General features: G+C 36.4%; 3 protein-coding genes and 1 long non-coding RNA gene across 4 annotated transcripts; 3 read left to right on the forward strand and 1 right to left on the reverse strand.

Moving 5' to 3' along the window:
- The first annotated feature begins 357 nt into the window (after window positions 1-357).
- Window positions 358-5,329, forward strand: LOC136812189 (uncharacterized). The gene is made up of 11 exons (XM_067068674.1): window positions 358-660; window positions 1,097-1,344; window positions 1,600-1,891; window positions 2,097-2,214; window positions 2,326-2,528; window positions 2,660-2,776; window positions 2,892-3,047; window positions 3,201-3,402; window positions 3,733-3,823; window positions 4,045-4,212; window positions 4,403-5,329. Exons 1-11 carry the CDS (start codon window positions 373-375, stop codon window positions 5,100-5,102), a joined length of 2,583 nt encoding a protein of 860 aa, XP_066924775.1. The 5' UTR covers window positions 358-372; the 3' UTR covers window positions 5,103-5,329.
- Window positions 5,330-5,625: 296 nt separating this feature from the next.
- Window positions 5,626-7,065, reverse strand: LOC136812053 (uncharacterized). Its single transcript, XM_067068605.1, has 2 exons — window positions 6,968-7,065; window positions 5,626-6,499 (listed from the first exon to the last, which is right to left on the reverse strand). Exons 1-2 carry the CDS (start codon window positions 7,063-7,065, stop codon window positions 5,626-5,628), a joined length of 972 nt encoding a protein of 323 aa, XP_066924706.1.
- Window positions 7,066-18,941: 11,876 nt separating this feature from the next.
- On the forward strand, window positions 18,942-24,062 carry LOC136812069 (uncharacterized). Its single transcript, XM_067068606.1, has one exon. The coding sequence runs from the start codon at window positions 18,942-18,944 to the stop codon at window positions 24,060-24,062; it is 5,121 nt and encodes a 1,706-aa protein (XP_066924707.1).
- Window positions 24,063-24,795: 733 nt separating this feature from the next.
- On the forward strand, window positions 24,796-25,184 carry LOC136812198 (uncharacterized). The gene is made up of 2 exons (XR_010847326.1): window positions 24,796-24,840; window positions 25,155-25,184. It is a non-coding gene; the product is annotated as an uncharacterized lncRNA (long non-coding RNA).
- The last annotated feature ends 1,949 nt before the right edge of the window (window positions 25,185-27,133 follow it).

Below are 27,133 nucleotides of genomic sequence, written 5' to 3' on the forward strand. Positions count from 1 at the left end.
GGGGGTGATAAATATTGAAAGATCTCTGAGTAGCTTAGGAAAATGTTTATGTTGTTACCCCCTAACAGTAATTCCACTGGATGACAGAGCAAAGTAGGTACTAGCAGTCGTCTTTATAGACTTTTAAGACTATTTAAGTAATAGCTGGCCCAAATCTTAATAATAAAACAAATGCAAAATTATTTGTCTAATGACTTTGTAATTTTAAGTAAAAATGGTTTGATATAATCGAGAAATTAGTTTATTATTATCGATGAAAATAGTCTTTGATTTACGCGCGAAAAAAAATTGCAAAAATGAAAGTGAAAGTAGAAATTTTTTTTGGAAAGTAAAGAAGATGGAAAGAAAAAAGAAAATTTTTAAATAATAATCATGTCGTTTTGTAGATTATGTAAGGAACCTTACAAAGACACTGAAACGAGTAGAGCTGCGAGACATAATATTTATAAAAGAAAATCAGACGAGAATGAAAATTTAAAAACTAGGATTTTTAATGTGACTGGAATCGAACTAGAACAAGGCACCAACAAAGCCGAAACAATTTGTAGAGCATGTTTTCGAAAAATTCCAGTATTGGAGAAAGCCAAAAATACTCTACGTGAGTGGAACGCTGAACCAAACACCAACAATGATAATGAATTACATGGTTTTGATGACCAGGTAAATAATAGTTTCACTGATTTTAGATCAATTTTATTCAAAATATTGTGAAGGGGGGGACTGGAAGGTGTAAGCCTTTTCTGATACTTACTCCCAGACATTTTGCATTTTCGATCCCGGACAGTAGTTTTACCCCTGGAAAACTAATTTGATCCCCGGACATCTTAATTTACCCCCAGACACCTCAAATTTACTCCTGGGATTGTAAATTTATCCCTGGAAATGGGTTGATTTCCTTTATTCCTTGTCACCCCCGGACACATAGCCAACCCCTTCCCCTGGGACGTGGGTGGGAGAATTTTTATAAAAATTATATGAAAAGAAAGAACATGCGTTTTTTGTCACGAGGAAAGAGTTTGAAGGTTCAAACGATTAATAGAGATCATAGAGAGGGAAAAGTTGAAAATTTAAAATTAATCATTGTTGTACAATTCAGATCAATCTAAAGTCCTTGACGTTTTCGTGCTTTGAAGAGGCTCGTAAATTGGAGAACGACACACTCTTGACAGACACAAGCAAAGAAAATATTTTACAATTCAACGATAAGATCTTTTGTGATAAAGTCGAAGAAAAGTGTCCTACATTAGCTGCATGCATCAAAGGAAGCCTCGGAATTCTGGTCGATGACAAAGAGCAAACTAAACCATGCCGAACGTCTATTTATGGGTCAATTTTTAAAACACGGTAACTTTATAATTTGGCAATTTAACGTTCCCGTGTTATTTTTGATTTTTTCTAAAAAATTTAGTTGCCTAATTACTGTGGTTGTCAGGGTATTAGGAGGCTCCTATTAGGTTCATCGCTATATAGTACTTTTCTTAATTGACTTTCTCTCCCAAATCGGTTATTTATTCAAAGCTTCGAATATTAGGACCTTCTAATCTAAATATCACTTCTGAAAGCAAAAGAAGAGAGCTGAGGGACCTTTACTCTTTTTAGATATTCAAAACGAGGTTGTATCGTTGCTTCACGTAACGACCAACTTTTAGTTGCTGGAGGTATGAAGAAAAGGGGTTTCTCATGGACCAACAAACTTGGCGTTAGCAACTCGTACAACACGGCATTGAAAAGGAACCGAGAAATGGGAGACGACTATGATAGGGAGGCGAAACGGTGGAAGGCGTCGTGGGAATACGAATACAGTCAAATGAAATTGGCAGGATTAGATCCAGCGAATCCGGATGATGTTAAAACATACAGACAAGAACATGGACGCCCAGACGATTATTCGGTATTTTCATCTGTCGAAAAATTTATTTTTAGAGAAATAAAATCTAGGACTAACGAAAATTGATTTTAATGAAACATTTTATAGAATGTTGTGTCTTTGATGGCATTACAGATAAAATTTCTCTTTTTATTATACAATAACAAAAATCTTTGGTAAATGAAAATCATACTACATCTAAAAATATAAACAAAATATTACTATTTAGATTGTCAGTGACAACCTCGATTTTGAGCAACATGCAAGATTTCAAGACATTAAAAACCACAACAAATCAATTCATTGGTTACATTCGATGGCTGTAAAAAGCAGAACAACACCTAAAGGTGATTTTGTTGGAGAAATTTACAAAAAGGCACTAAGAGGGGGGGACCTTCTAGTTTAGTAAATGAAACTTTCCCATTGAATTATCAACTTCATTTGTTTCTTTCATTCAGAGGAGGTAATCCAAGAAGCTAATTTTGAACAACGTGATCTACTTCCTGACGCTCACACTTTCGAAACAATCTATGAAACAAACAAGATATTGGTTGCAAGGATATTGGTCACGCACTTTCCGGCTTTTAAAATGTTTTCAAAAAACGTTTGTGGTCACATCAAGCATCCATACTCAGAGGAAATGGCAAAGAAATCGGAGATCGTAAGTCGACGAAAAGAAAATGTTTTAAAAATTTCTCAAAAATTCTAAAGCATACTGAATTGCAAGGTATTTCTATTTCATAAAATAAATATTTCTAAAAAATAATAATCTGTCATTTTATTTTCTTAAAGGTACCACTTGGCTTATTGTTCAAAGCAGAAAACAAAACTGGAGAAATGGTCGACATTCTAAAAGAGCTTACAAATCGTTATGTTCCGAAAACAAAACTCGAGGATGACACTGTTGAGGTATTAAAATCACTTTGTGAGATTATCAATGATATAAGATAAAAATCTACGATATGCTAATCATACAGTAAGAATAAGAACATATTAAAAATTGATACTTTTTTCATATTTCTAGGTGATTCGGTCTATCGTATTTGGAGGAGACCAGCTTACAGAAGAAAGGGCATCCAATGCTCAGAGGGGTTTCCTTGATGGCTCAACAAAATATGAAAAACTTCAGGGACTGCAACCAACCTTCGAAGGATGGCATACAAAAAGATTGCTATATATAGTAAGAACTCTGAGAGTTTCTTTCCTTTGCACTAGAAATTTAGTATGCAACTTTTCAATTTCATAAAATGAATTGAAAGATGCGGATTAAGTATAAACATAAAAACATATATATTGAGATATTGAATCTAAATTTACAATATAATCATTTTAGCTTAAATTCAAACAATTTGGTAAAGAGTCATCACCTAAAGAAACCATGACTCCTGCTTGGTCGATGAACGTCGCTCAAACATCCAACGCAAAGAAAGGACCTGCTAAAGAATACAACGCCTACAAAGACTACAGTGACATGGAGTTAGACACTCAAGTTATAGCTTCTACTATGGCACACTTTTCGATGACGCAGATTGAAGGTAAAATAATTAATTTTAAAAAGTATTCACAGAATTATATCAAATTAGTTTTAAAATGCGAATTAAAACATGCTAACCTAAAAGTAAACTAGAATAACAAAATCTCTTTAAATATCAAAGTTAATTTCAGTGCTTGGTGCAATTATCAGATAAACATTATCATAGAATTGAATTTAAATTTTCATTTTTAACCTTTTTACTTGTTAGATAAAACTAAACTGCATAAAAACACATTCCTCGTACATTTTGCACCAAACATTAATGTTTTCCAAGCTTTCCAAAAAAATAAAAAAAATTTTATACTATAGCTACTGAAAAATTATTTTTTAGACGATCCTGTTCCAGAAAAAATCAGAAACTCAGAAAGTTCCAAAGAAAAATTCGAATGGTTCTATGGTCAAATTGAAGAAATTCTCCAAAAGTAAGATAAAGTGCTTCATAAATTTATTTTTTTTAATTTGAGATCAGGTTTACAGCAGTCTAAAAATTGAAATGCAGTTGAGCTTAATTCAAAGTACTTTTTGTTTTCCCAAGGTCGGCTAAATTTCTTGACAAAGATAATTTGAAAATATATTTTTTGTCATAAATGAAAAACTTGACCTAATCAATAGAAACTTACTTTTTTAACAATTTATTTATTAGATATACAACAAAGTATCCTGAAAAACTCCAGACACCTTTGGGTAAATACAAGAAATCTGAACAAAAAATCCCGAAGTTCATTGTATACCCTTGCAAAGAATGCCCAAATTTATTTGCCAACTTAAAAGATCGTCACGTGCACGAGATGAAAACTCATTCATTTAACAGGTATTGATATTATAAATATTTAGATTTATGATTTGAAAACACTAAAGTAAAGTTCTGATAAATTGATTCATTTTCAAATATGATGATAGAGCCTATTTCAATTTTGTGATTTGTGATTTAATTTCACTACCACCAACTTGTTTATGTTGAATTCAACTCATTATTTATCATCTTTTTATTCTCAATACAGATATGATGGTTGCAACTTTCGTCTATCGTACCATAAAGCCCTTCTAACCTTGAATCTTCTTTTGAGAAACATAAACGATGCACACAGAGAGGGTGATGGGTTGAGAACCATCGAATGTTATCGTATGGCATTACTATATTTCAAGACCTTCCGACATCACAAATACTCGTTTTCCATCATGAAGCTATTGTGCCACTTGAAATATAGACCATACGAATCACACGAATTTATCTTTGATAGATTCATCAACATCCACGGCCTACCAGGTAAAAACAAACCGATGGACCTCCATCTCGAACATCTCAACAACTTCTTGAAAGAGCAACTAAAGACATTAAGAAGTAACCTCAATGAAAAAAATGCCAAGAGAATTTCCGAGGCAATGAATAACATTCGTGAACTGGTGATCAAAACAGAGCAAAATTTGGACATCAAAAAATCTTCCACAGGAAAACAAAAACGCGACTACAGTGACACGGTCAAAAAGCTTGCCCACGAAATGAAAAACCAAAATCCGTTTGTTAACGACGAAACCTACAAGTCATACGAGTCGTTTGAATATTTTGATGATACCCTCTTGACCAAACAAGACACGACAAAGCTGCTTGAGTGGACAAAAGAAAAAAGCAGAGAATTCAAAAAGCGCCTTGAAATCCAAAACAAAAAAAACACTGACATTCATTTTGATATTGAGAAATAAACATTATTTATAGACATTTTAACACATATTTATATCAAGTTTTATAAACTGTTATCTTTAAATTCTTGTTTTTGAATATTTATAGATTTTTATCTTCGAACTTTTGTTTTTGTATATTTATGTTGATATTTACTAGAATTTTTAGTTAAAAATGTTTGTTATTTTGTTGCATTTGAATAACCCCCCTTTTTTAGAATACTAATATGAAGATATTTTCATACAAATTATATTTGCAAATTACTTATATATGATTCAAACTACTTTCTGGATCTTTCTGGATTCTTACACAGGATTTTGATAAAGCTAAAGTGTACTTTAAAATGATAAAGAAAAATAAAAACATATTCAAATTAGAACAAAACATGGCTTTATAACAAATTATATCCAAGAAGATTCCAAGTTGTTGAAGATTAAATAACTCTGGGCAATTTAGTCAATCCTTTTTCAAATTCTTTACAGAAGCCTTCCCCCACAAAATTCTCCAATATTTATTTTAAAAGCTATAATTATATTTTCAATTTAACTAATCTTCAAATCCCCCAGAATCTTCCTCAAGTGAAAAATCACTGTCAAATTCAAAATCTCCAAACTCGTATTGTGGCTCCCCTTTTTTCAAATTTGGATTAGTTTTTGGTTCATATGCAGGCAAGGGTGTATTTTCAAAATGATTAAGAATAATGTCAAAGATATTCTTTGCCAAAGTTTCAGAAACAACAGGTAGGTTATTGGTAATATAGTCAGCAGAATCGATGAATTTGAGGTGGCGCACAACTTCAAAAATAATTTCATTAGTCAATCCAGAGATGATACCAGAGGGAACGAACATGCTGGAGGACTGGATGATCTTTTCATGAAGGGCGGCTAAACTTGACTGGATAGCAACACAGTCTTCATCAGTAATGTTTCTAACCTTCAACGGTTTATTTTCATCTGATGTTACGTCAAAGTAAGTTTGCTTACAGGTCTCCTCTCCGCAATTACAATCTTGTGCACAGTTACTGCAGCAAACATGTGCTGGCTGAATGGAAGAGATCTCTGTATCTTTTTCACTAAAAGGATTAAACAGTTTTTTCCTTAGACATCCTGTGTGATCCATGTAATTTCGGACATCATCAGCAATTTTGGTGGATTGGGGAAAGTTATATAAAGCTGCATGACAATCAGGTGCATTTGAACGACCTGCACGACCAATTTGTTGGACATAATCAACAAGGTTATGTGGAGGACCAAAATGAAGAACAAATTTAACGTCTTGACAATCAACTCCACAGCCAAGGGCGCTGCTACATATAATGACTCGGTGATCTCCTTCGTCGCTAGATGTTAAAGATTTCAAATAACTATCCTTTTTGTGCGGCCAAGAATTAGCATGGTACAAACCAAGAAACTTCTCAGAACTACCAAGAGAACATAATAAAAACTGGTCATAAAGCCATCCACATAAAATCTGGGTGCGACAAAATATCAAAATTTTGGGACAGTCTATACCATTGTTTTTAATTAAGTTGATAACCCACTGAAAACAATATACTGACTTCTCTTCACAGTGAAATATAGACAGCTTGATATTTGGACGATCACTACAGGAAAACACGGTACGAAAGCCTTTTTTTGATACACCACAAGAGCCACTGATTAAATCAAAGTTGTTTTGATCAACAGTTGCGCTTAAACAGAGGATAGGAACATGCTCACACAAAAAACTTCGAAGCTCACCAATTCTTCCAAAGGCTTCTCGAAAAGGTTGTTCATTAGAATTATCACTGTGACCCCAGGATACAAGATGTGCCTCGTCAACCACTAAGCATTTTAAGTGTTTTTGAAAATAAGACAATGACAAAAGCTCTTTAGCATCAGACTCTAACCAAGCCTCTGGTGTGCCAATAAGAATGTTGAAACCCTCATCCTTAACAGCGTTTAAGTTGGCACTATCAATTTGGCATGCTCTAATTCCGAGTGGCATGAAGAGTTTATTTGCTGAATCAATTTGGTCTTTAATTATTGATTCCAGAGGAGCAATAACTGCAACTATTGCTTGGTTAGTATGCCCTCTCAATTGCTTACACACAGAGGGAATCAAACGAAAAATTAGGCTTTTTCCATAAGATGTTGGTAAAATAGCCAATGTGTCATGTCCATTCACAATGTTTATAATTGCTTCAAGCTGCTTCGGTCTGATGGTAAAACTTTCATCAATTTGGGACAGTGACTTTCTGACAGCATTTGCAATGAAATTTGCATTGGCCATTTATTTGTTGATTGATTGGATCGATTGATGTGATTGATATGCAGGTATATTTGCTTGTAGCACAAATAAATTTGATTGATTGGATCGATTGATGTGATTGATATGCAGGTATTTGCTTGTAGCACAAATAAATTTGATTGATTGGATCGATTGATGTGATTGATATGCAGGTATTTGCTTGTAGCACAAATAAATTTGATTGATTGGATCGATTGATGTGATTGATATGCAGGTATTTGCTTGTAGCACAAATAAATTTGATTGATTGAATCGATTGATGTGATTGATCATTTATAATATAATAATATTCTGCTGCCACATCAGTTTCTTCTACAAACAACAACAACTCCCCCCAATCCACCAGCAACCACACAGCACAGTTAATAATAATCCTTTTTATTGTTATTATCGATAACGAGATTTAGTTTTTGAAACAAAATTGAAATATCCAAGCAGTCATAAAGCATAAAATAGTGCAAGACATGCCAGTTGTTGTGTTGTTGTTGAAATATTTTAAGACACTGCTACTCTACCATTTTCTTCTAATCAAAACAAAACGAAGCGAGCGCCAACTTTGAACGATAATTATGTAGACATTTTAACAGCCAATCAGATTCTGCGGACAAAATTGGCATCTTCAATATTTATGATTAGTGTCCAGGAACAACTTGGAAGAGAAAGCATCCCTCTCAGCCCATCCTATGAGTGATCCTTGCATTTTCACAAATACAAATCATTTAATTATACCCCAAGAAGGGTCTAAATGGTCTAAAGCTTTTTGATTGGTTTTTCTGGTGGTTCTAATACCCAAAAGAACCTCTATGCCAATTTTCAAACACATTTGATTTTTTTCGAGGTAAAAACCTAATTCTACCAGCCTACGTATGTACACCACCCGGTAGGATTTCTTCAGCCAGTGGTGGTAAAAAAAGCGGAGCAAAATTAATATTCCCATGTTTTCTTATGAGGGGGGGGTTTTCACTTTTACGGTATGACGGTATTGGGCCTTTTTACCCCCGGTAAATCGGTATTACGAGAAAAAAACGACGGGATTACGGTATTTCATTTTCTACCGGTATCGGTAAATTGCTTGTTTTTTTGTCGGTATTTCGATATTTTTATCAATAAAAAACGGTATTTCGGTATAAAACTATTTATAGTGAGTTTCATGAAGAAACATTTTCAAAAAAGATGAGTCTATTCCGCTATTTTAACCAGTAAAATATTCTTGCTCGCTTCGCTCGCACAATCTTGGATTTCCTATTGACTTATTGTCATGGTGAGGTTATTCAAAATAAGTTAAACTTTACGATATCTAAACAAATATTTTTGTTATTTTTCTGCATTTTTTAATGACAGCTTTTGTGATACAAATACTGCATCCAACGAATGAGTCTAGATAAAATTTTCGCTCCGTCAGCACTAAATGATATGGTCATCTCTCCGTATTCACTTATATTGCTACTACAATACAATACATAGGCATTCTAAATTTTAAATTTTTTCTTGGGCAAAATTCTTGGAACGCCGCACCGGGCACGGCAGCTACGTCGCTCGCTTTACCATATTTTTGCCAACAAATGGCCAGTGTTAAATAAAATCAAAAATTGTGTGACCAAACAAGGCATACTTGGCTAACAATAGCGTATTAAGGCCGTTTTTCAATAACAAAGGAAAGCGAAAATTGTCGAAAAATTTTCGCGCTCGCTTCGCTCGCGTTCTTATTCGCCAATTATTTTCTTCCCTCCAATAGGGGGGGAGTTCATCTTTAGAATTCGCGTCCTCTAGTTGCACCACAGCACCACCTCTATGAAGCCTGTGTTGAAGTCTACGACTTCTCAGACCATCATTGGCCCAAACCTCGATTTTAATTGATTCTCAATATAAAAGACATCTTACGGGTCTGCGAGGAAGAAATTATTGGGGGAAGGCTTAATTTTGCCTCCCGTAACAAGCAAGTAACTTTGTCGCGGCAGACCTAAAATATTGCTTTATGAAAGCTTAAATAGCTGTAAAAGAGGCCTTAAAAAGTCGACGATATCGAGAATAAAGTCACAAAACTAGCAAAAAACTTTATATATTGGCGAAAATGTTTGGTATAAGAATAGGTCAATCTGTTTAAAAGAGACCATACAAAAGTTAAATTTAGCCCAATAAGGTCACAATCGTTTAACCAAAGATGTAAAAGCAAAATTGGTGCGTGAACGTGAAAATTGTTTTTTTCGCGCGTGAATACGTGAATTGGCAAAAGTTTGTGCGTGAATACCTAAATTTAGGGTTGACTGGGGGCCTCGCAAATTTTTTTTCCGTGAACGGACGGAAGTATCTTCGACAATCAGAAGTATCATCTTTTGACGGTCGGAAGTATCATTTTTAATTTTTCCTATCCGTCATTCCGTGGTTCAGGGGGTATTGGGTCATTACCAATCAATTAGGTAGGGTCAGGGTTGCTAGTAACGGCTTGTCACTGTGCCGGGTGCATACTCGGCGCCTTGGGTCCCGCAGGGTTGCTAGTAACGGCTCGAATTTCAGTCAGTTTAAAAAAGGGGTACTTTTACCCATATTATAATAACATTACCCCCGTCTTTTGCCAGTTCGGTATAATATGTTATGAATTGCGTAAGTTTGCTGTGCGGCGATGGCTCAACGGATAGAGCGCTGGTTTCCGAATCTGAAGGTCTTTCTTTGGTGGTGGTTCGAATCCCACTCGGTGCGAAAATTAGACAGGTCGAAATTGATGGACAAATGATTGACAGGTATGAAAACTCAGTCAAAAATGAGAAACTAAGTCTCAGAAAGTAGAAAAAACAGATAAGGTGGAAGATAGGAAAGGGAAAATGGGCCGTCAAAAGATGATACTTCTGACCGTCGAAGATACTTCCGTCCGTTCACGGAAAAAAAATTTGCGGGGGCCTCATAAAGTACAAGACTTGTTTGTATGTACTGTTTCTATTTTTTTACTACACAATAGATTTAATAACTGAAAATTCATTATTTTTGAAAAAAAACATAAATATTTTATCGGTATCGGTATTAGGCTTCCTTCACCGACGGTATTACGGTATATGACCCAAAATTTTGTCGGTATGACGGTATTTAAGACCCCTGAAAACCCCCCCCTTATGACTGCGGATTTGAAATTCACTGTTTTCGAGTCAGAAAATTCAGTGGGCAATATTTTGCATTGAGGAAGGGTTTTTCTGATTATTTTCAGCGGGGACAACATTAGAGTCTGTACACACAAAAACAATATAAATATTTTTCCGTTTAAAATTTACTAAAAAGTAAATACAAAGTGAAAAATCAAAATCTAAACAAAAAATAAATGGCACGCCTACTTGAAATTGAACAATATTTGAATACAAAATGCAAGAAAAGTCTTGAAATTAAAATGTAATAAATAATATATAAATTTATTTCAAAATTTCGAAGCTAAAAGAAATAAACCAGCTGCGCTGGAAGCTCCGGCTTTAGAGATTAAAAGATGTGAAAGATGAGCTTGTTGAGTTAGTTGTGTTCGAACGTTGCCCACAAACTACTAATCAGAACAGATCAGAAAGCAAAGCAATAAATCTATTGCAGAGCAAGTATGAGAAATAATCTTAACGAATAAATAAACCAGCTGGAAGTTTAGCTCTTCTAAGTGATTACACATGCACTTTCTGCTTAATAACCAAGCCCATCCCCCGCCCACTCATCCTCAACTAAAAAGTTCAAGATTGGAGCTAAAGGAGAAAAACATTTAGAAGTGAATATTTCCAAGTTCTTATACTGTAAATTAATTTTTTTCTAAACTTGCCAATAGCGAAGCCATGATGCGCCGTTGATTTGATTGGTCCGGATAAAATTTTGGGGAGAAAAATAGCCTAAATTAGAGGCCACGGCTTTGAGCTAAGCATTATTTTTTCTGTTGGGATAATACTTGGAAGAGTAGGATAAACCAAATAAAATGGTACATTAGTGTGTATGTTATAAATAGTGGTATATTTGGAAAAAACCTTTTTCCTGTTTGAAAAATTTTCAAAAGGAATGGTCGCCCCAGCCAATGAAATTACTTTATTCGTAGAAATTTTAGCGAGACTAATTTTAGCGTTTTAGCGAGTTCTCCCTATTTTTGCTAAAATAAATCTCGCTTTTAAAAATTTAACTATTTAAATATACGCTAAAATAAGTCTCGCTAAAATTTCTACGATTAAAGTATGACAAAGTCCAAAAAATAATTTTCAGTTATAACACTGTGAAAATTTCTCCGATCTTGTTCAAATTTACACAGGAATTGTGTTTTAGTATACTTTATTGAATTATCATAGTGATATGTTTGTAAAAAATCTGTGTCGGGTTTGAAAAATCAAAAGGAACGGTCGCAAGCCGCGATGAAATTACGACAAAGTCCAAAAACGATCATTTCAGCCATAACACTGCGAAAATTTCTCCAATCTTGTTCAAATTTAAAAAGGAATTGTGTTTTCGTATCCTTTACTGAATTCTCATAGCGATATGTTTGTAAAAAATCTATGTCGGGTTTGAAAAATCAAAAGGAACGGTCGCAAGCCGCGATGAAATTACAACAAAGTCCAAAAACGATCATTTTCAGCCATAACACTGCGAAAATTTCTCCAATCTTGTTCTAATTTAAAAAGGAATTGTGTTTTAGTATCCTTTACTGAATTCTCATAGCGATATGTTTGTAAAAAATCTGTGTCGGGTTTGAAAAATCAAAAGGAACGGTCGCCAGCCGCGATGAATGAAATTACAACAAAGTCCAAAAACGATCATTTTCAGCCATAACACTGCGAAAATTTCTCCAATCTTGTTCTAATTTAAAAAGGAATTGTGTTTAGTATCCTTTACTGAATTCTCATAGCGATATGTTTGTAAAAAATCTGTGTCGGGTTTGAAAAATCAAAAGGAACGGTCGCCAGCCGCGATGAAATTACAACAAAGTCCAAAAACGATCATTTTCAGCCATAACACTGCGAAAATTTCTCCAATCTTGTTCTAATTTAAAAAGGAATTGTGTTTTAGTATCCTTTACTGAATTCTCATAGCGATATGTTTGTAAAAAATATGTGTCGGGTTTGAAGAATCAAAAGGAACGGTCGCCAGCCGCGATGAAATTACAACAAAGTCCAAAAACGATCATTTTCAGCCATAACACTGCGAAAATTTCTCCAATCTTGTTCTAATTTAAAAAGGAATTGTGTTTTAGTATCCTTTACTGAATTCTCATAGCGATATGTTTGTAAAAAATATGTGTCGGGTTTGAAGAATCAAAAGGACACGGTCGCCAGCCGCGATGAAATTACAACAAAGTCCAAAAACGATCATTTCAGCATAACACTGCGAAAATTTCTCCAATCTTGTTCTAATTTAAAAAGGAATTGTGTTTTAGTATCCTTTACTGAATTCTCATAGCGATATGTTTGTAAAAAATATGTGTCGGGTTTGAAGAATCAAAAGGAACGGTCCCCAGTCAACAATAATAATGATGAATACAAAACAGGATCATTTTCAGCCATAAACATAACACCACAAAAACTACTCAGATCGTTTTCAAATTTTCACTGTAATGTAGTAATTTTAGTATTCTCTTTTAAATTCCAATGGATGTGTGTTTGAAAGTTTCATTGTCAAGTTACCAACAGAATTTTTATATGGTTAGCCATATGCAAGATTTTTTAAGCACTCGATCAGCTGACGATTCATGGCCAAAATTTCTCCAAAGTCTTTCCACATTGTTAGAGAGCCAGTATGCATCATACTTCTCATAAATCATGTCCAAAACATCATGAATAATGATGAAAATGATCAATTTTTCACTGAGATTTGCCAGTATTTGCTACACAGTCAACTAGTCCACTTTCGGCAGCCATCTTTTTCTTAAATACTTTCGGCCAATCAAATCACAGTGTTATTTGAATCAGGTAATCCGTTTTTATTAAATCGGAATAGATCATCGGATTAGATAAACAAAAAAAAATGTCTTGAGCGTCGTCGTCGTCGGACGAGAGAGAATTTAAGGCTCCTAGGCCGGAGCAATTACATTACTTCAAGTTTCCTGCCTTATGGCAATCATCAGACGTACAAATAAAAATATTAACTAAAACTAATAAATAATAAATCAATAATTACCAGTAAGTAAAGTAAGTAGTATTATATTCATCTGGAGGCGGTGCTGGGAGTGGGGGAGTCTATCCCCTTTTCTATTTGAGCAAGACCTGGGAGATCGAATGCTGAAGTGGAGCGCCACACCTACACTTAGCTCCCAGTAACTTACCGCCTAGATCAGATTAGCCAATCTAAGCTACTCATCCGCTGAGTTGGTGGTATAACTCTTAAATTGTAAGGCGAATGCTCTACCGACTCTGAGCTATCCGGCCACTAATTACCAGTATGCCAGGAATATGAAGCTGTAAAGTTTGGAAGTCCAAAATGAATGAATTAATTGATTGGAACATCTTTATCTGAGTATTGAATCAAAATATAATAGCCGCATGAGAAGCCTATTGCATTTAAATGTTGACTCTTTAAAGTCTAAGTGGCAACTGAATGATGATGTGTGATGATGTGGTTTTGAAGTATGATATATAAACAAAAAGCAAAGTGGATAAATACTAAACATAGTTAACAAAATTGATAAATAAATAAATAAATTTCTGTGCATAAGTTAGTTATCATAAATAAACTTGAATAGGACTTTAACGTTATAGAACAGAAAAACTACTGAAAAAAAGCAAAGTGGGCATGCAATAAAATGATGAAAATGTAAATAGATCCAAAACTGAAAGCTGTAATCAAATGTGAGTTATGACTTAATTATTAGAAATTTTGCAGTCCTGAGAGTCAATTTCATAAGTCATTAATTGCATTTAATATTAGTGACAGTTAAAAAAATGGAGAGTATTTCTTTATAAAAAAAGGATCAGGTGCACTTATCGGTACCCAAGGTAGCATTCTTTACCAGTAAAAAAGATGGTAAAGAATCTTACCTAAGGGTGGTTTTATTCAAAAGGGATGAGCTGGAGTTTTTACTGGATACTTCACTAATTGGTCATTTAAAGTGATAGAGACGACGCGTTCTTTAGAGAGGCTCTATCTTACAATTCCTGCATTACTAAAAATAGACAAAAAGAACGACAAATTTCATACTTTCTACAAGATCTTCATTTTTCTTCTTCTTTATTTTCATCTTTTTTTTTAGAATTTTTTTAAAGACTTTTTTATTTCAAATTATTCCACTCACAAATATCTCTCCAACGATACCAAATTTATAAAGATTAAAGAATTCCTTCAAAAGTTATAGGTAAAAGAAAATGCGAGAGTCCTTCTTTCAAAATATTGGAATGCCAATTAATTCTACACTGAATCTTTGAATCGACATCCTTCATTTTCTAACCAGATAACAGCTGTTCGTAATTTTCTTAAGCACACGGTAAACCTCTGAAGGCACTTGAAAATTATACATCTGAGCGATCCGAGGAAAATAGTCCTTCCGCGGAAAATTCTACAACAAGAATCTTGTTGTGCACCAGAAAGTCAAAAACGGATACGGCGCCCTATTCATAAACACAATCACGCAACTTTGTTGTCGTTTCTAGTCCTTTTAGACGAACGCGGTCCTTACGATTTCGAGATTGCATATCCGTCAGATTGTTATGTTTTCACACATCCCTTTATAGTTTCAGCGTGCAGAAAACATTCACAATCTGATTTCAGGTTATCATTTTCTAAATCGGGCTCAGACATATTTGAGGGTCTACTAAAGTTATAAATTTGTTTGCGAATAATTAGAAAAAAGTTTAATAATCATCACTAAATATGAACAGTGCCGTAGCTACAGGGGGGGCTAGGGGGTGCTGCCCCCAATAATTTTTAAAATTGATTTTTTCATAAAATGGAGTATTTTACCTTAAATTTATTCGAATTATTTTAGTTTTTTGAGTGTGTTTTTAGCCAATTTAGAGCTCCAGATTTCAAACCCCCCCTTCGGTTGGCCCTCACGGTGTCACTGAACTTCGCCCCCCCCCCAATATCAAAATGCTTCCTACGGCACTGTGAAATGTCACGTGACCTCAATAATGGATTCCACTTGTCCACATTTTCCCGTTGAAACCGCTTCCGGAATGGTCGGTCTGATCTGCATCGTTACCATTATAGAAAGTGACGTCATTCAAATTACATGGAGGCGTAAGTGCGAAATCATTGCTCTCTTGAATATTTACGTCATATTCATCTTTGAACGTGTATTGGATTTTTGATTTTGGACCGTTAGGGATACACGTACAAACCACTGAGTAGAAAGATCCAGCAACTGGCGCAAAACGAGCATCGCCAACTCTGATATAATCATTACCTTTCCCACTCCGAAATGCTACTTCTTTATCAGCTCCAGTAAGCTCCAAGGAAAATAGCACTTCATCCTGGTAATTGATTTTGAAAAAACTGACTCTCTTTTGGGGGGTCTGGAAGGTGAAATGCACTTTGAAAGACCATGTGGTTGGTAATGATAGATAAGAGAAGAGTACAACAGGTGCATCACTTGTGGATTGCCATTCTAAAAGAGCACAACACAGATTGTATTTTTGTATTAGTTTAATTCCAGGGGGAGGCACTCGATTTCAAAATGACCACATATGCGGCCAAATATCAAACCTTTGCAGTGAAGAGAAAATTAAACTAAATTTGAACAAATTTAGGTATAAATTTACCTTTGCGGTGCATTTTTTTGATATTTTTTACCTTTTTAAGGAAAATATGGTTAGACTTTGAAATTTTTACGCTCTTAGAGGGCACTTTTTCTCGTTTTTGCTCATTTTGACTTTTCCAGTTCACTTTGGAAAGCCTTAAGGGCGGGGCACGTACGGTAGGTCATTTACCTTGAGTGCCCACCGAGCTATCATGCACCATATCTTGTTTCATTACCTTTTCATGGTCTCATTTTCGTTACCAGGCCTCCACTTTCGAATAGGAAACTCAAAAGAAGTGAGTGAAGGACCAAACATGAAATATTTGATGAAAAAAATGTGTTGCTTTGATCTTAAAACTTAAAACCTATTCGGGGAGGCTTTTTCTGTTCAGTAGGGAAACTAAGGTTAAAGCAATCTCCATCGAAATATATTGAGAATTTTGGTTATTTCCTCGTTTTTAGAAATTTGAAGTCCGGGCAAAAAAAGTCGATATTGCTAATCTGTTAAATGTAATCGGATATTTCAATTTGGAAGGGGTTTATCGACTTCAGATTATAATGTTTTTGTTGAAGTCAATCAGTGAAATAAACTTTGGACTATATCTTTCGATGGAATAAATTTCTTTGATATACTTTAATGGGATAAACTTTTGCGGGGATTAAATTTCGCGGATCTCGCGAATTTGGGTGTCATCTGCGAAAATCCGCGAAATTAAGTCCCAATTGTAATTTGGAAGGCCCTGTTACAGCATCAGCTGCAGTTTTGTTTGTTTTCAGTTTCATGTTCTTTTGGTCTTTTCAGTTTCCTGCCTTTTGGCATTTTTTCAGTCTGGTCTGTGTTTTGTCTTGTTTTTTTGCATTTGGAGTTTTTTGTCCCTTTTGGCCATTTTTATGTTAATTTATGTTAATTTATTCATCAAATCAATATTTATTTAGTCAACTTTGCTTTATTTTTGCATAATTAAATTATAAATTTTTGGTCTGTATTTTACACATCAAAGTGCATAAATTGCAGAGTCACTCTCAGACCTGCAATTCATTTCACAAGAGACACTTGAAGGGTGAACATCCAAATTCAAATTCAAATTCAAACTCAAACATCATTCACATTTCACAACATTCACACCCAGGCTAGCTGGTAAGTTGGCTTTTCAGTGTTTGCGTTGTTGCCATTTTGCCTGGGTGCTTTCTTTGCTTAGTCATGCACTTGTAGGATTTAGGTCGGCCATCTTGGATTTTTATTTACTTACATTTTTTAACATAGACATACAAATTTACATATACCTTAGATTTCATTTTTCAATTCAATATTCAAACAATCTGTACTGACATATAAATTTCAAATTAGACTTAGATTTCAGACTTATATTTTTCAAACTTATACTTTTCAGACTGAGAGACATTTGTAAGACGTAGTCAAATTTTTTCTTTTAGTTTGTAACACATTCATCAAGTGGTACGAACACAGTCTTCTTGTCACCCTTCATTGTCTCTGCCCCAACATTCAAACAGCAAGGGGTTCAATCACACCTCAATGCAAACGCGACCAAAGGAGAGATTCGACTTCACTCTCGTACTCAAAAACTGGTCGTAAAATATCAAAGCAAAGGAGACCCACACCTCCACTTCAAGCAACTTCAAATCAACCCAAGGAATTACTTCCACCTCATCAACAGATTCACTTCCATCAATGTCGGATCCGCCCCTATTTGAAGGCGACCTACCTTCCAACTGATGGCGATCCACCTTCACCGAGATCATTCTACATCGGACCAGAGTGGACCCACCTCAACCAACTCCAATGGATGTCAAACCAGTGACACTCACCAACTGACAAAAAATAAGGTACAAATGAACTTTTTCTTTAATGGCGAAACTTCATGAGGATATCACCGATACCATGTGACAATCCGGTCGATATGATACACCCTGAGGGATTGAAAAGAATGCGTTACAAGGCTAGAAACATGCGTACTGAATACAAAAACATAATAGAAAGATCAAACTACAATTATCAAAGGATGATTATGAAAAATCATACTTCAAACCATTTACCATGCTGTGTTGTGATATCATTCAATATATTGGACGAGTTAACAAATTCTTCAAAGACAGTAGTGATGTAAACACTGAGATACAAACCAATGCAGACAAACAGAAATCAGATTTCATTGTAAGCGAAATTGACGTCCACGTCCACCGATGGACAAATACAAAGAACTGAAATCACCATATTCCTCTCTGCAAGATAAAAAGGAGGAGTATGAAAAGAAACTTAACAACGAACTCAAGTCGAGAGAACTTGACAAACACGAAACTTTCAACAAGCGGCGACTGAACATCAAACTCAAACGTTTCGCGGCTATGATTCTCCCTTGATATATAACCTCATCGCAGAGTTCAAAACTGTAGCGGACTCTGTTACCACAATCAATGCAAGCGATACTAAAGAACATCATCTGGATGGTCAAGCATCTTCACTCGTTCGAAACATCGATAANTCAGTGTCCATATCGGTTGCGTTTCAAACATTGCGTACTGAATACAAAAACACTAATAGAAAGATCAAACTACAATTATCAAAGGATGATTATGAAAAATCATACTCCAAACCATTTACCATGCTGTGTTGTGATATCATTCAATATATTGGACGAGTTAACAAATTCTTCAAAGACAGTAGTGATGTAAACACTGAGATACAAACCAATGCAGACAAACAGAAATCAGATTTCATTGTAAGCGAAATTGATCGTTCTATAAACTTTCTCACTGCCTCGATGTTATGCTCTGTCAGTCTTATCAGCAATGTCGATTTAAAGCAACGCAAGACTCTTCTTGAAACACAAAGTAAAGAACTGAAGGAGATTTCCAATAAATTACAAGAACTTATTTACGTCCACCAATGGACAAATACAAAGAACTGAAATCATCATATTCCTCTCTGCAAGATAAAAAGGAGGAGTATGAAAAGAAACTTAACAATGAACTCAAGTCGAGAGAACTTGACAAACTCGAAACTTTCAACAAGCGGCGACTGAACATCAAACTCAAATCGTTTAGCGGCTATGATTCTCCAATTGATATATACACCTTCATCGCAGAGTTCAAGAAACTGTATGAGGACTCTGTACCACAATCAATGCAAGCTGAATTACTAAAGAACAATCATCTGGATGGTCAAGCATTATCACTCGTTCGAAACATCGATAACATCCAAGACATCTGGGGTCGACTTAAAAACGTATTCGGCGACCGGCAAGTTTTACTTCAACACAAGCTCCAATCGTTGTACAGTATTGAAACCAAATCTAAAGATCCAATGAAAACAATTGACTTTCTTTCAAAAATAACCAATTCTATGAGAGATTTAATGCAACTTGCAGCCACTCATGATATTGAAAATGAACTTTACTACAGTAACGCCTTGAACCAAGTCAGTGAAAAACTTGGTGATCAACGAATGATGAGATGGCTTACTCTTACTTGTGAAGAACCAAAGAGCGGCAAGTACAAGTGGAAACAACTGATTGATTTTCTGGAGAAAGAGATGAAAGTTCACCAACAGAAAGCTGCCATCCAAAAATCAAACAAACAACCTGACACCGAAAAACCCAAAGGCGGAGGTGGTAAAGGAGGTCGATCAACTTACAACACGTTTCCTGACCAATCTTCATGCTACATCTGTGGAGCAACAGATCATACACAAACCAATGGTCCTAGTGGAACAAAGCTAGTACAATATTTCTCCTGCAAAGTTTTCGTCGAAATGACTCCAGCTGAGCGATTCAAAACCTTGCAACAGAAGAATCTCTGCTACCAGTGTCTCTTCCCCGGGGCACGACGTGACCAAGGCAAACACAAAGAGGGTCAATGTCAACAGACGTTCATATGCCAGCATCCTTACCATCAACCTTTCAAGCCAAGGAAGCATATCCTCGTTTGTGAAGAACATAAGACGAACCAACAAAACCTGGACATCCTAGAACATTACAGAACCAGATGCATCATCCGACAACCTGTGCCAGCCTACTCCAAAGAAATAAAGCTGACCTTCCATTCTGCTAACGACTCAAACGATGAGGATCCCGAAGCAATCTTCATGCTACAACCAATCTCTGTCAATGGAAAACAATTCACCATATTTTATGACTCTGGGTGCTACGACTTCATTGTACGTCATCACGCAATCAAAAAACTTGGCAACCGAGCAAATCAACAATACGCTGGTCCTATCACAATGGGCGGCGTTGGTGGCATATCAAGTCAAAGCAAGCACGGCACCTACAAAATTGATCTTCCACTCATTGATGGAACAGATGCAACTCTCGTTGGACCATGCTTGGACCAAATCACTCAGAAGTTTCCGACATACAAATTGGACGGTGAAGTCATCAACGACATTCGTAAAGATTATGCCAAATCTGGTGGTGATCCATGCAATCTTCCTCTGGTCCCAAAACAAGTTGGTGGTCATACAGATTTTATGATTGGCATCAAATATTCAAGATACTTCCCGGAGGAGGTATTCAAGATGCCATCAGGACTGACAATTTACAGATCATGCTTCAAAAGTCCAGACGGATCAACCGGCGTTATTGGTGGTCCACACCCTGTCTTCAACAACATCAAAGATCACCATTTCAACACCAATAAATTCATCAATGATCAACACGAGCTGTTTAAGTTGGGATATCATGTCAATCCTGACCTTCACCTGCTCGGATACACCAACAAGAATACCGACATCTTCATTACATCAAACTCAGCCATTGAAGAGAAGTCTGAATTTTTCAACCAATCACAAGACGTTGGAAGCGAATTCCAATACAGATGTATCAACTGTCGTGGCTGTAAATCCTGTAAGGAACTTTCAACAACTGACGAGGTCATGAGTGTACAAGAAGAAGTTGAACAACATGTTATCAATGAATCAATCAATGTTGATGTTTGCAAGCAAAATTCGACTGCATTTTTACCACTTCTACATGACCCATCATTATATCTTTCTCCAAATAGAAAGATTGCACTCCAGATCTACAACCAACAACTGAGACGGCTATCAAAGTACTCCAAAGACAAGGAAGATGTCCTCAACTCAGAGCAAAAACTTCAAACTCTTGGCTACGTGGATTATTTAAAAAACCTCAGCCCAGATGTACAACGTACACTTCGAAACACCAATATCAACAACTTTATTCCATGGCGCGCAGTATGGAAGGAGAACTCAGTGTCAACTCCGTGCCGTATTGTGTTCGACGCTTCAATGAAGACCGGAAGTGGCTTCTCACTCAACGACATCATTGCAAAAGGAAGGAATAACATGAATAAGCTCTTAGAAATTTTCCTGCGGTGGAGGGGACACAAGGTTGGTATCCACACAGATGTTGCTAAAATGTATAACACCATACAACTCGATCAAACTCACTGGTGTCTCCAACGTTATCTGTGGGAAGAAAATCTCAACCCAGACAAACCGCCCGAAGAGAAAGTCATAAAGACCCTTATCTATGGCGTGAAATCAAGTGGGAACCAGGCGGAGCATGCGCTTCGTGAAACTGCAAAAATTTTCAAAGACCAGTACCCGGAAGTTCACAAGATCATAACCGATGATGTATACGTGGATGACTGCATAACCGGTCATCAATCACAGTCAGAAGCCAACCACTTAGCCGACAACTTAGAACTGGTGGTCAATCATGGTGGATTTTCACTAAAAGGATTCACCTTCTCAAATCAACAACCAAATGACAAACTAACAGCTGATGGTGAGACTGTATCAGTGGCTGGTCTCAAATGGTATCCATTGGAAGATCAAATCAGCCTAGATATCCAAGAATTGAACTTCGCAAGAAAATATCGAGGCAAGAAACCCAATGAAATCAAAGAAATACCACTCAATCTCACGCGTCGACAATGTGTCTCAAAAGCATCTGAAGTGTTTGACATCTCTGGACTTCTAACGCCGATTACTGCAACATTGAAAATGGACCTCCACACTCTCGTCAAACGCAAAATGGATTGGGATGATATTCTACCCAACGATCTCAGACATCTTTGGTCATCACATTTCGAAATGATTCAAGAACTCAAATCCATCAAATTCAACCGTGCTATTGTGCCACCAGATGCAGTTAATCTAGACATCACAACTCTCGATTTTGGTGATGCAAGCCAGGATCTAGCATGCTCATCTATCTATGCTCGATTCAAACGAAAACAAGGCGACTACTCCTGTCAATTGATCTTCGCCCGCTCACTACTTGTACCGGATGAATATACTCAACCAAGAGGGGAACTGTATGCATCAATCATCAATACCCACACAAGTGAAGTTGTAAGAAAGTCATTCCATTCAACACATACTGGAGCTTCCAAGTTCACAGATTCGCAAATCACCCTCTACTGGATCAACAACACCTCACTACAACTCAAGCAGTGGGTCCGCAACCGTGTAAACGAGATTCACCGACTAACAGACATTACATCATGGAAATACGTCCAATCAAACAACATGATCGCTGACATCGGAACAAGAAGGTGTACAACCATGACCGATGTTGACCAATCCTCCCAGTGGATCAATGGATTCCAGTGGATGACGCAAGAAGTATCAGAATTCCCAGCACTAACCGCCAAAGAAATAAGGCTCAGTCAGGTGGAATTGGAAAAAGCTAATCGTGAAGCCAAGATTCCTTCAACTCATTCTGTCTATCACAATCAACTAATCACTGATGAGTTTCTCAACAAAACGCAACAAAGATACAAGTTCTCCAATTATGTGGTTGACCCAAATCGCCATTCTTTCACCAAAGTTGTGCGTGTCTTTGCAATAATGTTACGTTCCATCAAACTTTGTCGCACTAAAGGGAAAACAAAGATCAATTCTTCAATTAAACCACACATAATCCTTACAAATGAGGAGATATCTCAAGCTGAGAGATATTTCTTTCAGAAGGCTACTCAAGAGGTCAAACATTTCGTCAAACAAAAGGTTGGCAAGATATCAATTGAAAAGGATGGTATTCTTCATCACATTGGTCGTTTACTGCCAGAAGACTCAATTACAGTTGCTGGTAGAATGACATCAACCATGAAAGATCTTACATCAACGTCATTTTGTGTGCCAATCATCGATAAACACTCACCATTGGCTGTCAGCATAATCAACGACATCCACTGGAATAGCACCGTCAAACATTCTGGTGTTGAAACAACTTGGCGAGAAGTCCTCAAGACCGCATACATCTTAGAAGGAAGATCACTCGTCAACTTCATACGTTCTTCATGTCCACGCTGTCGCTATATCAACAAAAAGACAATCGCTGTGGAAATGGGACCACTTTCACAAGACAACCTCATCATCGCACCTGCATTTTACATATCACAAGTGGATCTTGCAGGACCATTTTCAAGCTACTCGCAACATCACAAACGCACTACCGTAAAGATATGGCTGGTTGTATTCTGTTGCGCCACAACAACTGCTGTTAACATCAAAGTAATGGAGGATTACTCTACTACGTCGTTTTTGCAAGCCTTCACACGTTTCTCCTGTCAGGTTGGATATCCTAACAAACTTCTGGCAGACGAAGGAGGTCAGCTCATCAAGGGCTGTGAGACAATGAAACTCGACATTGTTGACATCGCATTCCAACTTCATCGAGATCAAAGAATCAACTTTGAAACATGCCCAGTTGGTGGTCATAATCATCATGGCCGTGTTGAGAGGAAAATTCGTGAGGTCAGATCATCCTTAGAAAAATCAATGCACAACAAAAGACTTTCAATCATACAGTGGGAGACAATGGCAGCCATCCTCACAAACTCCATCAATGATGCACCAATAGCTGTTCGAAACGTGAAAGGAAACTTCGAAATGGGAGACTTGCTAACACCCAACCGCTTAATCCTTGGGCGAAACAACAATCGTGCCCAAGTGGTACCTTATCTGTTGAAAATGATTATGACAAGATTATCCGATCGAACCAAAAGATCTACAACGCTTGGTTTGACTCATGGCTAGTGTCACACGTTCCAAATCTTATTGAACAACCAAAATGGTTCAACTCAAACAAGCACGTCAAGGCTGGTGATATCGTTCTGTTCACAAAACAGGATTCCGTCATTTCATCCACGTATCAATATGGGATTATCAAAGAAGTGAAAGTGGATCGTGATGACAAAATACGAAAAGTTGTCGTTGAATACCAAAATTCATCTGAAAATGTAAAACGTCTGACTACAAGATCTGTGAGATCACTGGTATTAATTCACTGTGTTGATGAACTAGATCTATCTAAAGAACTTTTCAAGTGTTCAACTTGAATATAATTATGATCAATGGGAAAATTCAAATAAATTGTTTTTTCAAATACAAATATATTTTTCAATTCAATATTTTTGTGGGGGGAGTGTTACAGCATCAGCTGCAGTTTTGTTTGTTTTCAGTTTCATGTTCTTTTGGTCTTTTCAGTTTCCTGCCTTTTGGCATTTTTTCAGTCTGGTCTGTGTTTTGTCTTGTTTTTTGCATTTGGAGTTTTTGTGCCTTTTGGCCATTTTTATGTTAATTTATGTTAATTTATTCATCAAATCAATATTTATTTAGTCAACTTTGCTTTATTTTTGCATAATTAAATTATAAATTTTTGGTCTGTATTTTACACATCAAAGTGCATAAATTGCAGAGTCACTCTCAGACCTGCTATTCATTTCACAAGAGACACTTGAAGGGTGAACATCAAATTCAAATTCAAACTCAAATAACATTTCACATTTCACAACATTCACACCCAGGCTAGCTGGTAAGTTTGCTTTTCAGTGTTTGCTTTTGTTTGCCATTTTTGCCTGGGTGCTTTCTTTTTGCTTAGTCATGCACTTGTAGGATTTAGGTCGGCCATCTTGGATTTTTATTTTCTACTTACATTTTTTCAACATAGACATACAAATTATACATATACTCTTAGATTTCATTTTTCAATTCAAATATTCAAATCAATCTTTGTACTGACATATAAATTTCAAATTAGACTTAGATTTTCAGACTTATATTTTTCAAACTTATACTTTTCAGACTTAGAGACATTTTGTAAGACTTAGTCAAATTTTTCTCTTTTAGTTTGAACACATTCACATCAAGTGTTACGAACACAGCCTTCTATTGTCACCCTTCATTGTTTCTGCCCCAACACAAAGTTGGGCCCGGTATAGTAACATCAATGGCACCAGGGCTACAAGTAAATGCGCTAGCTTACGTAGATGACATTGCTGGTGCAGGTTCTAAACTGGCAGCAGAGAACACCTTGAAAGCACTCAAGGAGATGGAGGAGACAAAAAAATTTACCTTCTCGACCTCAAAGACGAAAATACTCCACATAAGGAAGAAAAAGAATGAGGAGAGCTGTCTTTTGAACTGAGAGAAGGGATGGTGAGGGAATGTCAAGAATACAAATATCTGGGAACCTGGCTCAATCAAAAAGGCAACTTCTCGAAACAACTCCAGGAAATAGAACAGAGAGCAGGAAAGATAGCAGGAGTCATAAACTGCCACGGCCAAAAAGCAATCTCGATGGAATTGGCAACAAAGTTGTTCCTGTATACGGAAACAGGAACAAACTCAATCTTCGGAGACGTAGAGCTATGGCCAGCACTCACAAAGACAGACTGGGAGAGTCTTGAGTCCATACACCCCTCCAACATCAAAAAGTTTCTTGGACACCCAGTTACAACACCCAGCTGGGGAGTTCTAGCAGAGACAGGTATCTGGCCGATAAAAGCCACTATAAATTACAAGAGACTAATGGTACTTCACAACATAGTGAACGGCAAAGAACGCCTAGCAAAGAATATTGTTGAAAGCCAAATGACAAGAAAGTATGATGAAGAAAGCTGGTACAGTGCACCATGGAGGATAGCTGAAAAACTAAAGATCTGAGAGGATTACCCAAATCTAATTGGAAAAGACAAGTAAAGGAGGCAACAAGAAAGGAGATTCAAGAAGAAGTGAGAAGAGAAATAAAAACGAAAAAGAAATTGAGATTCCTGACAGACTCTGAGGAGAAGACCTATCTCAAAGTCAACACTCAAGCAGATGCCAATCTACTCCTGAGAGTACGCTTGAATATGGTCAAGGCAAAAGCAAATTATGGCGACAAAGGGACCTGTAGATTTTGTAGTAAGGAGGAAGAAAGTACAGAGCATCTAGGAGAGTGTGGGAGATTGACGCAGAAAAGTAACAGTGGATGAAATCAAATCAGGCAAGCAAGAAAGCTTAAGGAAAGTTGTCAGGAGATACAGAATGGTTGAAAAGATACTCCAGACAGAGGGAAAAGGTGGCGATGCCATCTACGGAAAAGAAAGGAACTAAAATACGACGTATTTATAGGACGTATTTATAGGTCTCTCACTTTTATTAACAATTATAGAAGTGCCTATCAAAACAAAAGATAGAGAGGACCACGCAGAATCGCAGAAAAAAGATGGCAGCAAAAAATAGACAACAACTTTTGCTCTTTCGCTATTTTTCTTTGGTTTTATGCTTTAATGAGTTGAATTGGATCATGCTTTTTTTACGATTATCCCAAGGAATGATCGATGATGAAGGTTGCCTATTATTCCTTCCTGGATTTGATGTTTTGTTTACATTCTGCTGGTTTGGAATGAGAGATCTCTTGTCTTGTGGATGGAAAAACAGGACATTTTGCCAACTTTCACAACAAACTAACTTCAATTTTGCTTGTATATTTACATAAATTGTAAGAAGGCAAGTGACTGTGAATACCGTAGAATCGTACAATATCGACACGCCTCCTTTAAAGTCGACACCGGATCTGCAAATTAATCAAAACGAACCTTGGTTCTACGGTAATCTGACCATGTTATACCTGAAAAATTACATACTTGCAACATCAAAAAAGTTTGCACCAAATCAATGCGACAATGCAACAATGAACTGATTAGCTAAAATTTAAACATGGAGCAAAATTGACTGGTTAATGATTGAATTTCCCTTGGTCTTTTTATCTACAACAATGAACTAACTGGTTAGTGACAGTTAGTGAAAACTCTTTGTGGGGAAAATAATTCTGTTGTAGTTAA

Source organism: Clytia hemisphaerica, unplaced genomic scaffold, assembly GCF_902728285.1.
Source record: "Clytia hemisphaerica strain Z4C2 unplaced genomic scaffold, Clytia hemisphaerica genome assembly, whole genome shotgun sequence".
Classification (NCBI taxonomy): Eukaryota; Metazoa; Cnidaria; class Hydrozoa; order Leptothecata; family Clytiidae; genus Clytia; species Clytia hemisphaerica.

Bases quoted from the DNA above. Each gene is read 5' to 3' on its own strand.
- LOC136812189 (XM_067068674.1), top strand. From the start codon at position 373: ATGTCGTTTTGTAGATTATGTAAGGAACCTTACAAAGACACTGAAACG. The intron at 1,892-2,096 runs GTATTTTCATCT...ATTACTATTTAG, and splicing joins GACGCCCAGACGATTATTCG to ATTGTCAGTGACAACCTCGA. The intron at 3,048-3,200 runs GTAAGAACTCTG...TAATCATTTTAG, and splicing joins CAAAAAGATTGCTATATATA to CTTAAATTCAAACAATTTGG.
- LOC136812053 (XM_067068605.1), bottom strand. From the start codon at position 7,065: ATGCCACTCGGAATTAGAGCATGCCAAATTGATAGTGCCAACTTAAAC. The intron at 6,500-6,967 runs GTTAGAGTCTGA...TTCTCTTGGTAG, and splicing joins ATTGGCACACCAGAGGCTTG to TTCTGAGAAGTTTCTTGGTT.
- LOC136812069 (XM_067068606.1), top strand. From the start codon at position 18,942: ATGGACAAATACAAAGAACTGAAATCATCATATTCCTCTCTGCAAGAT.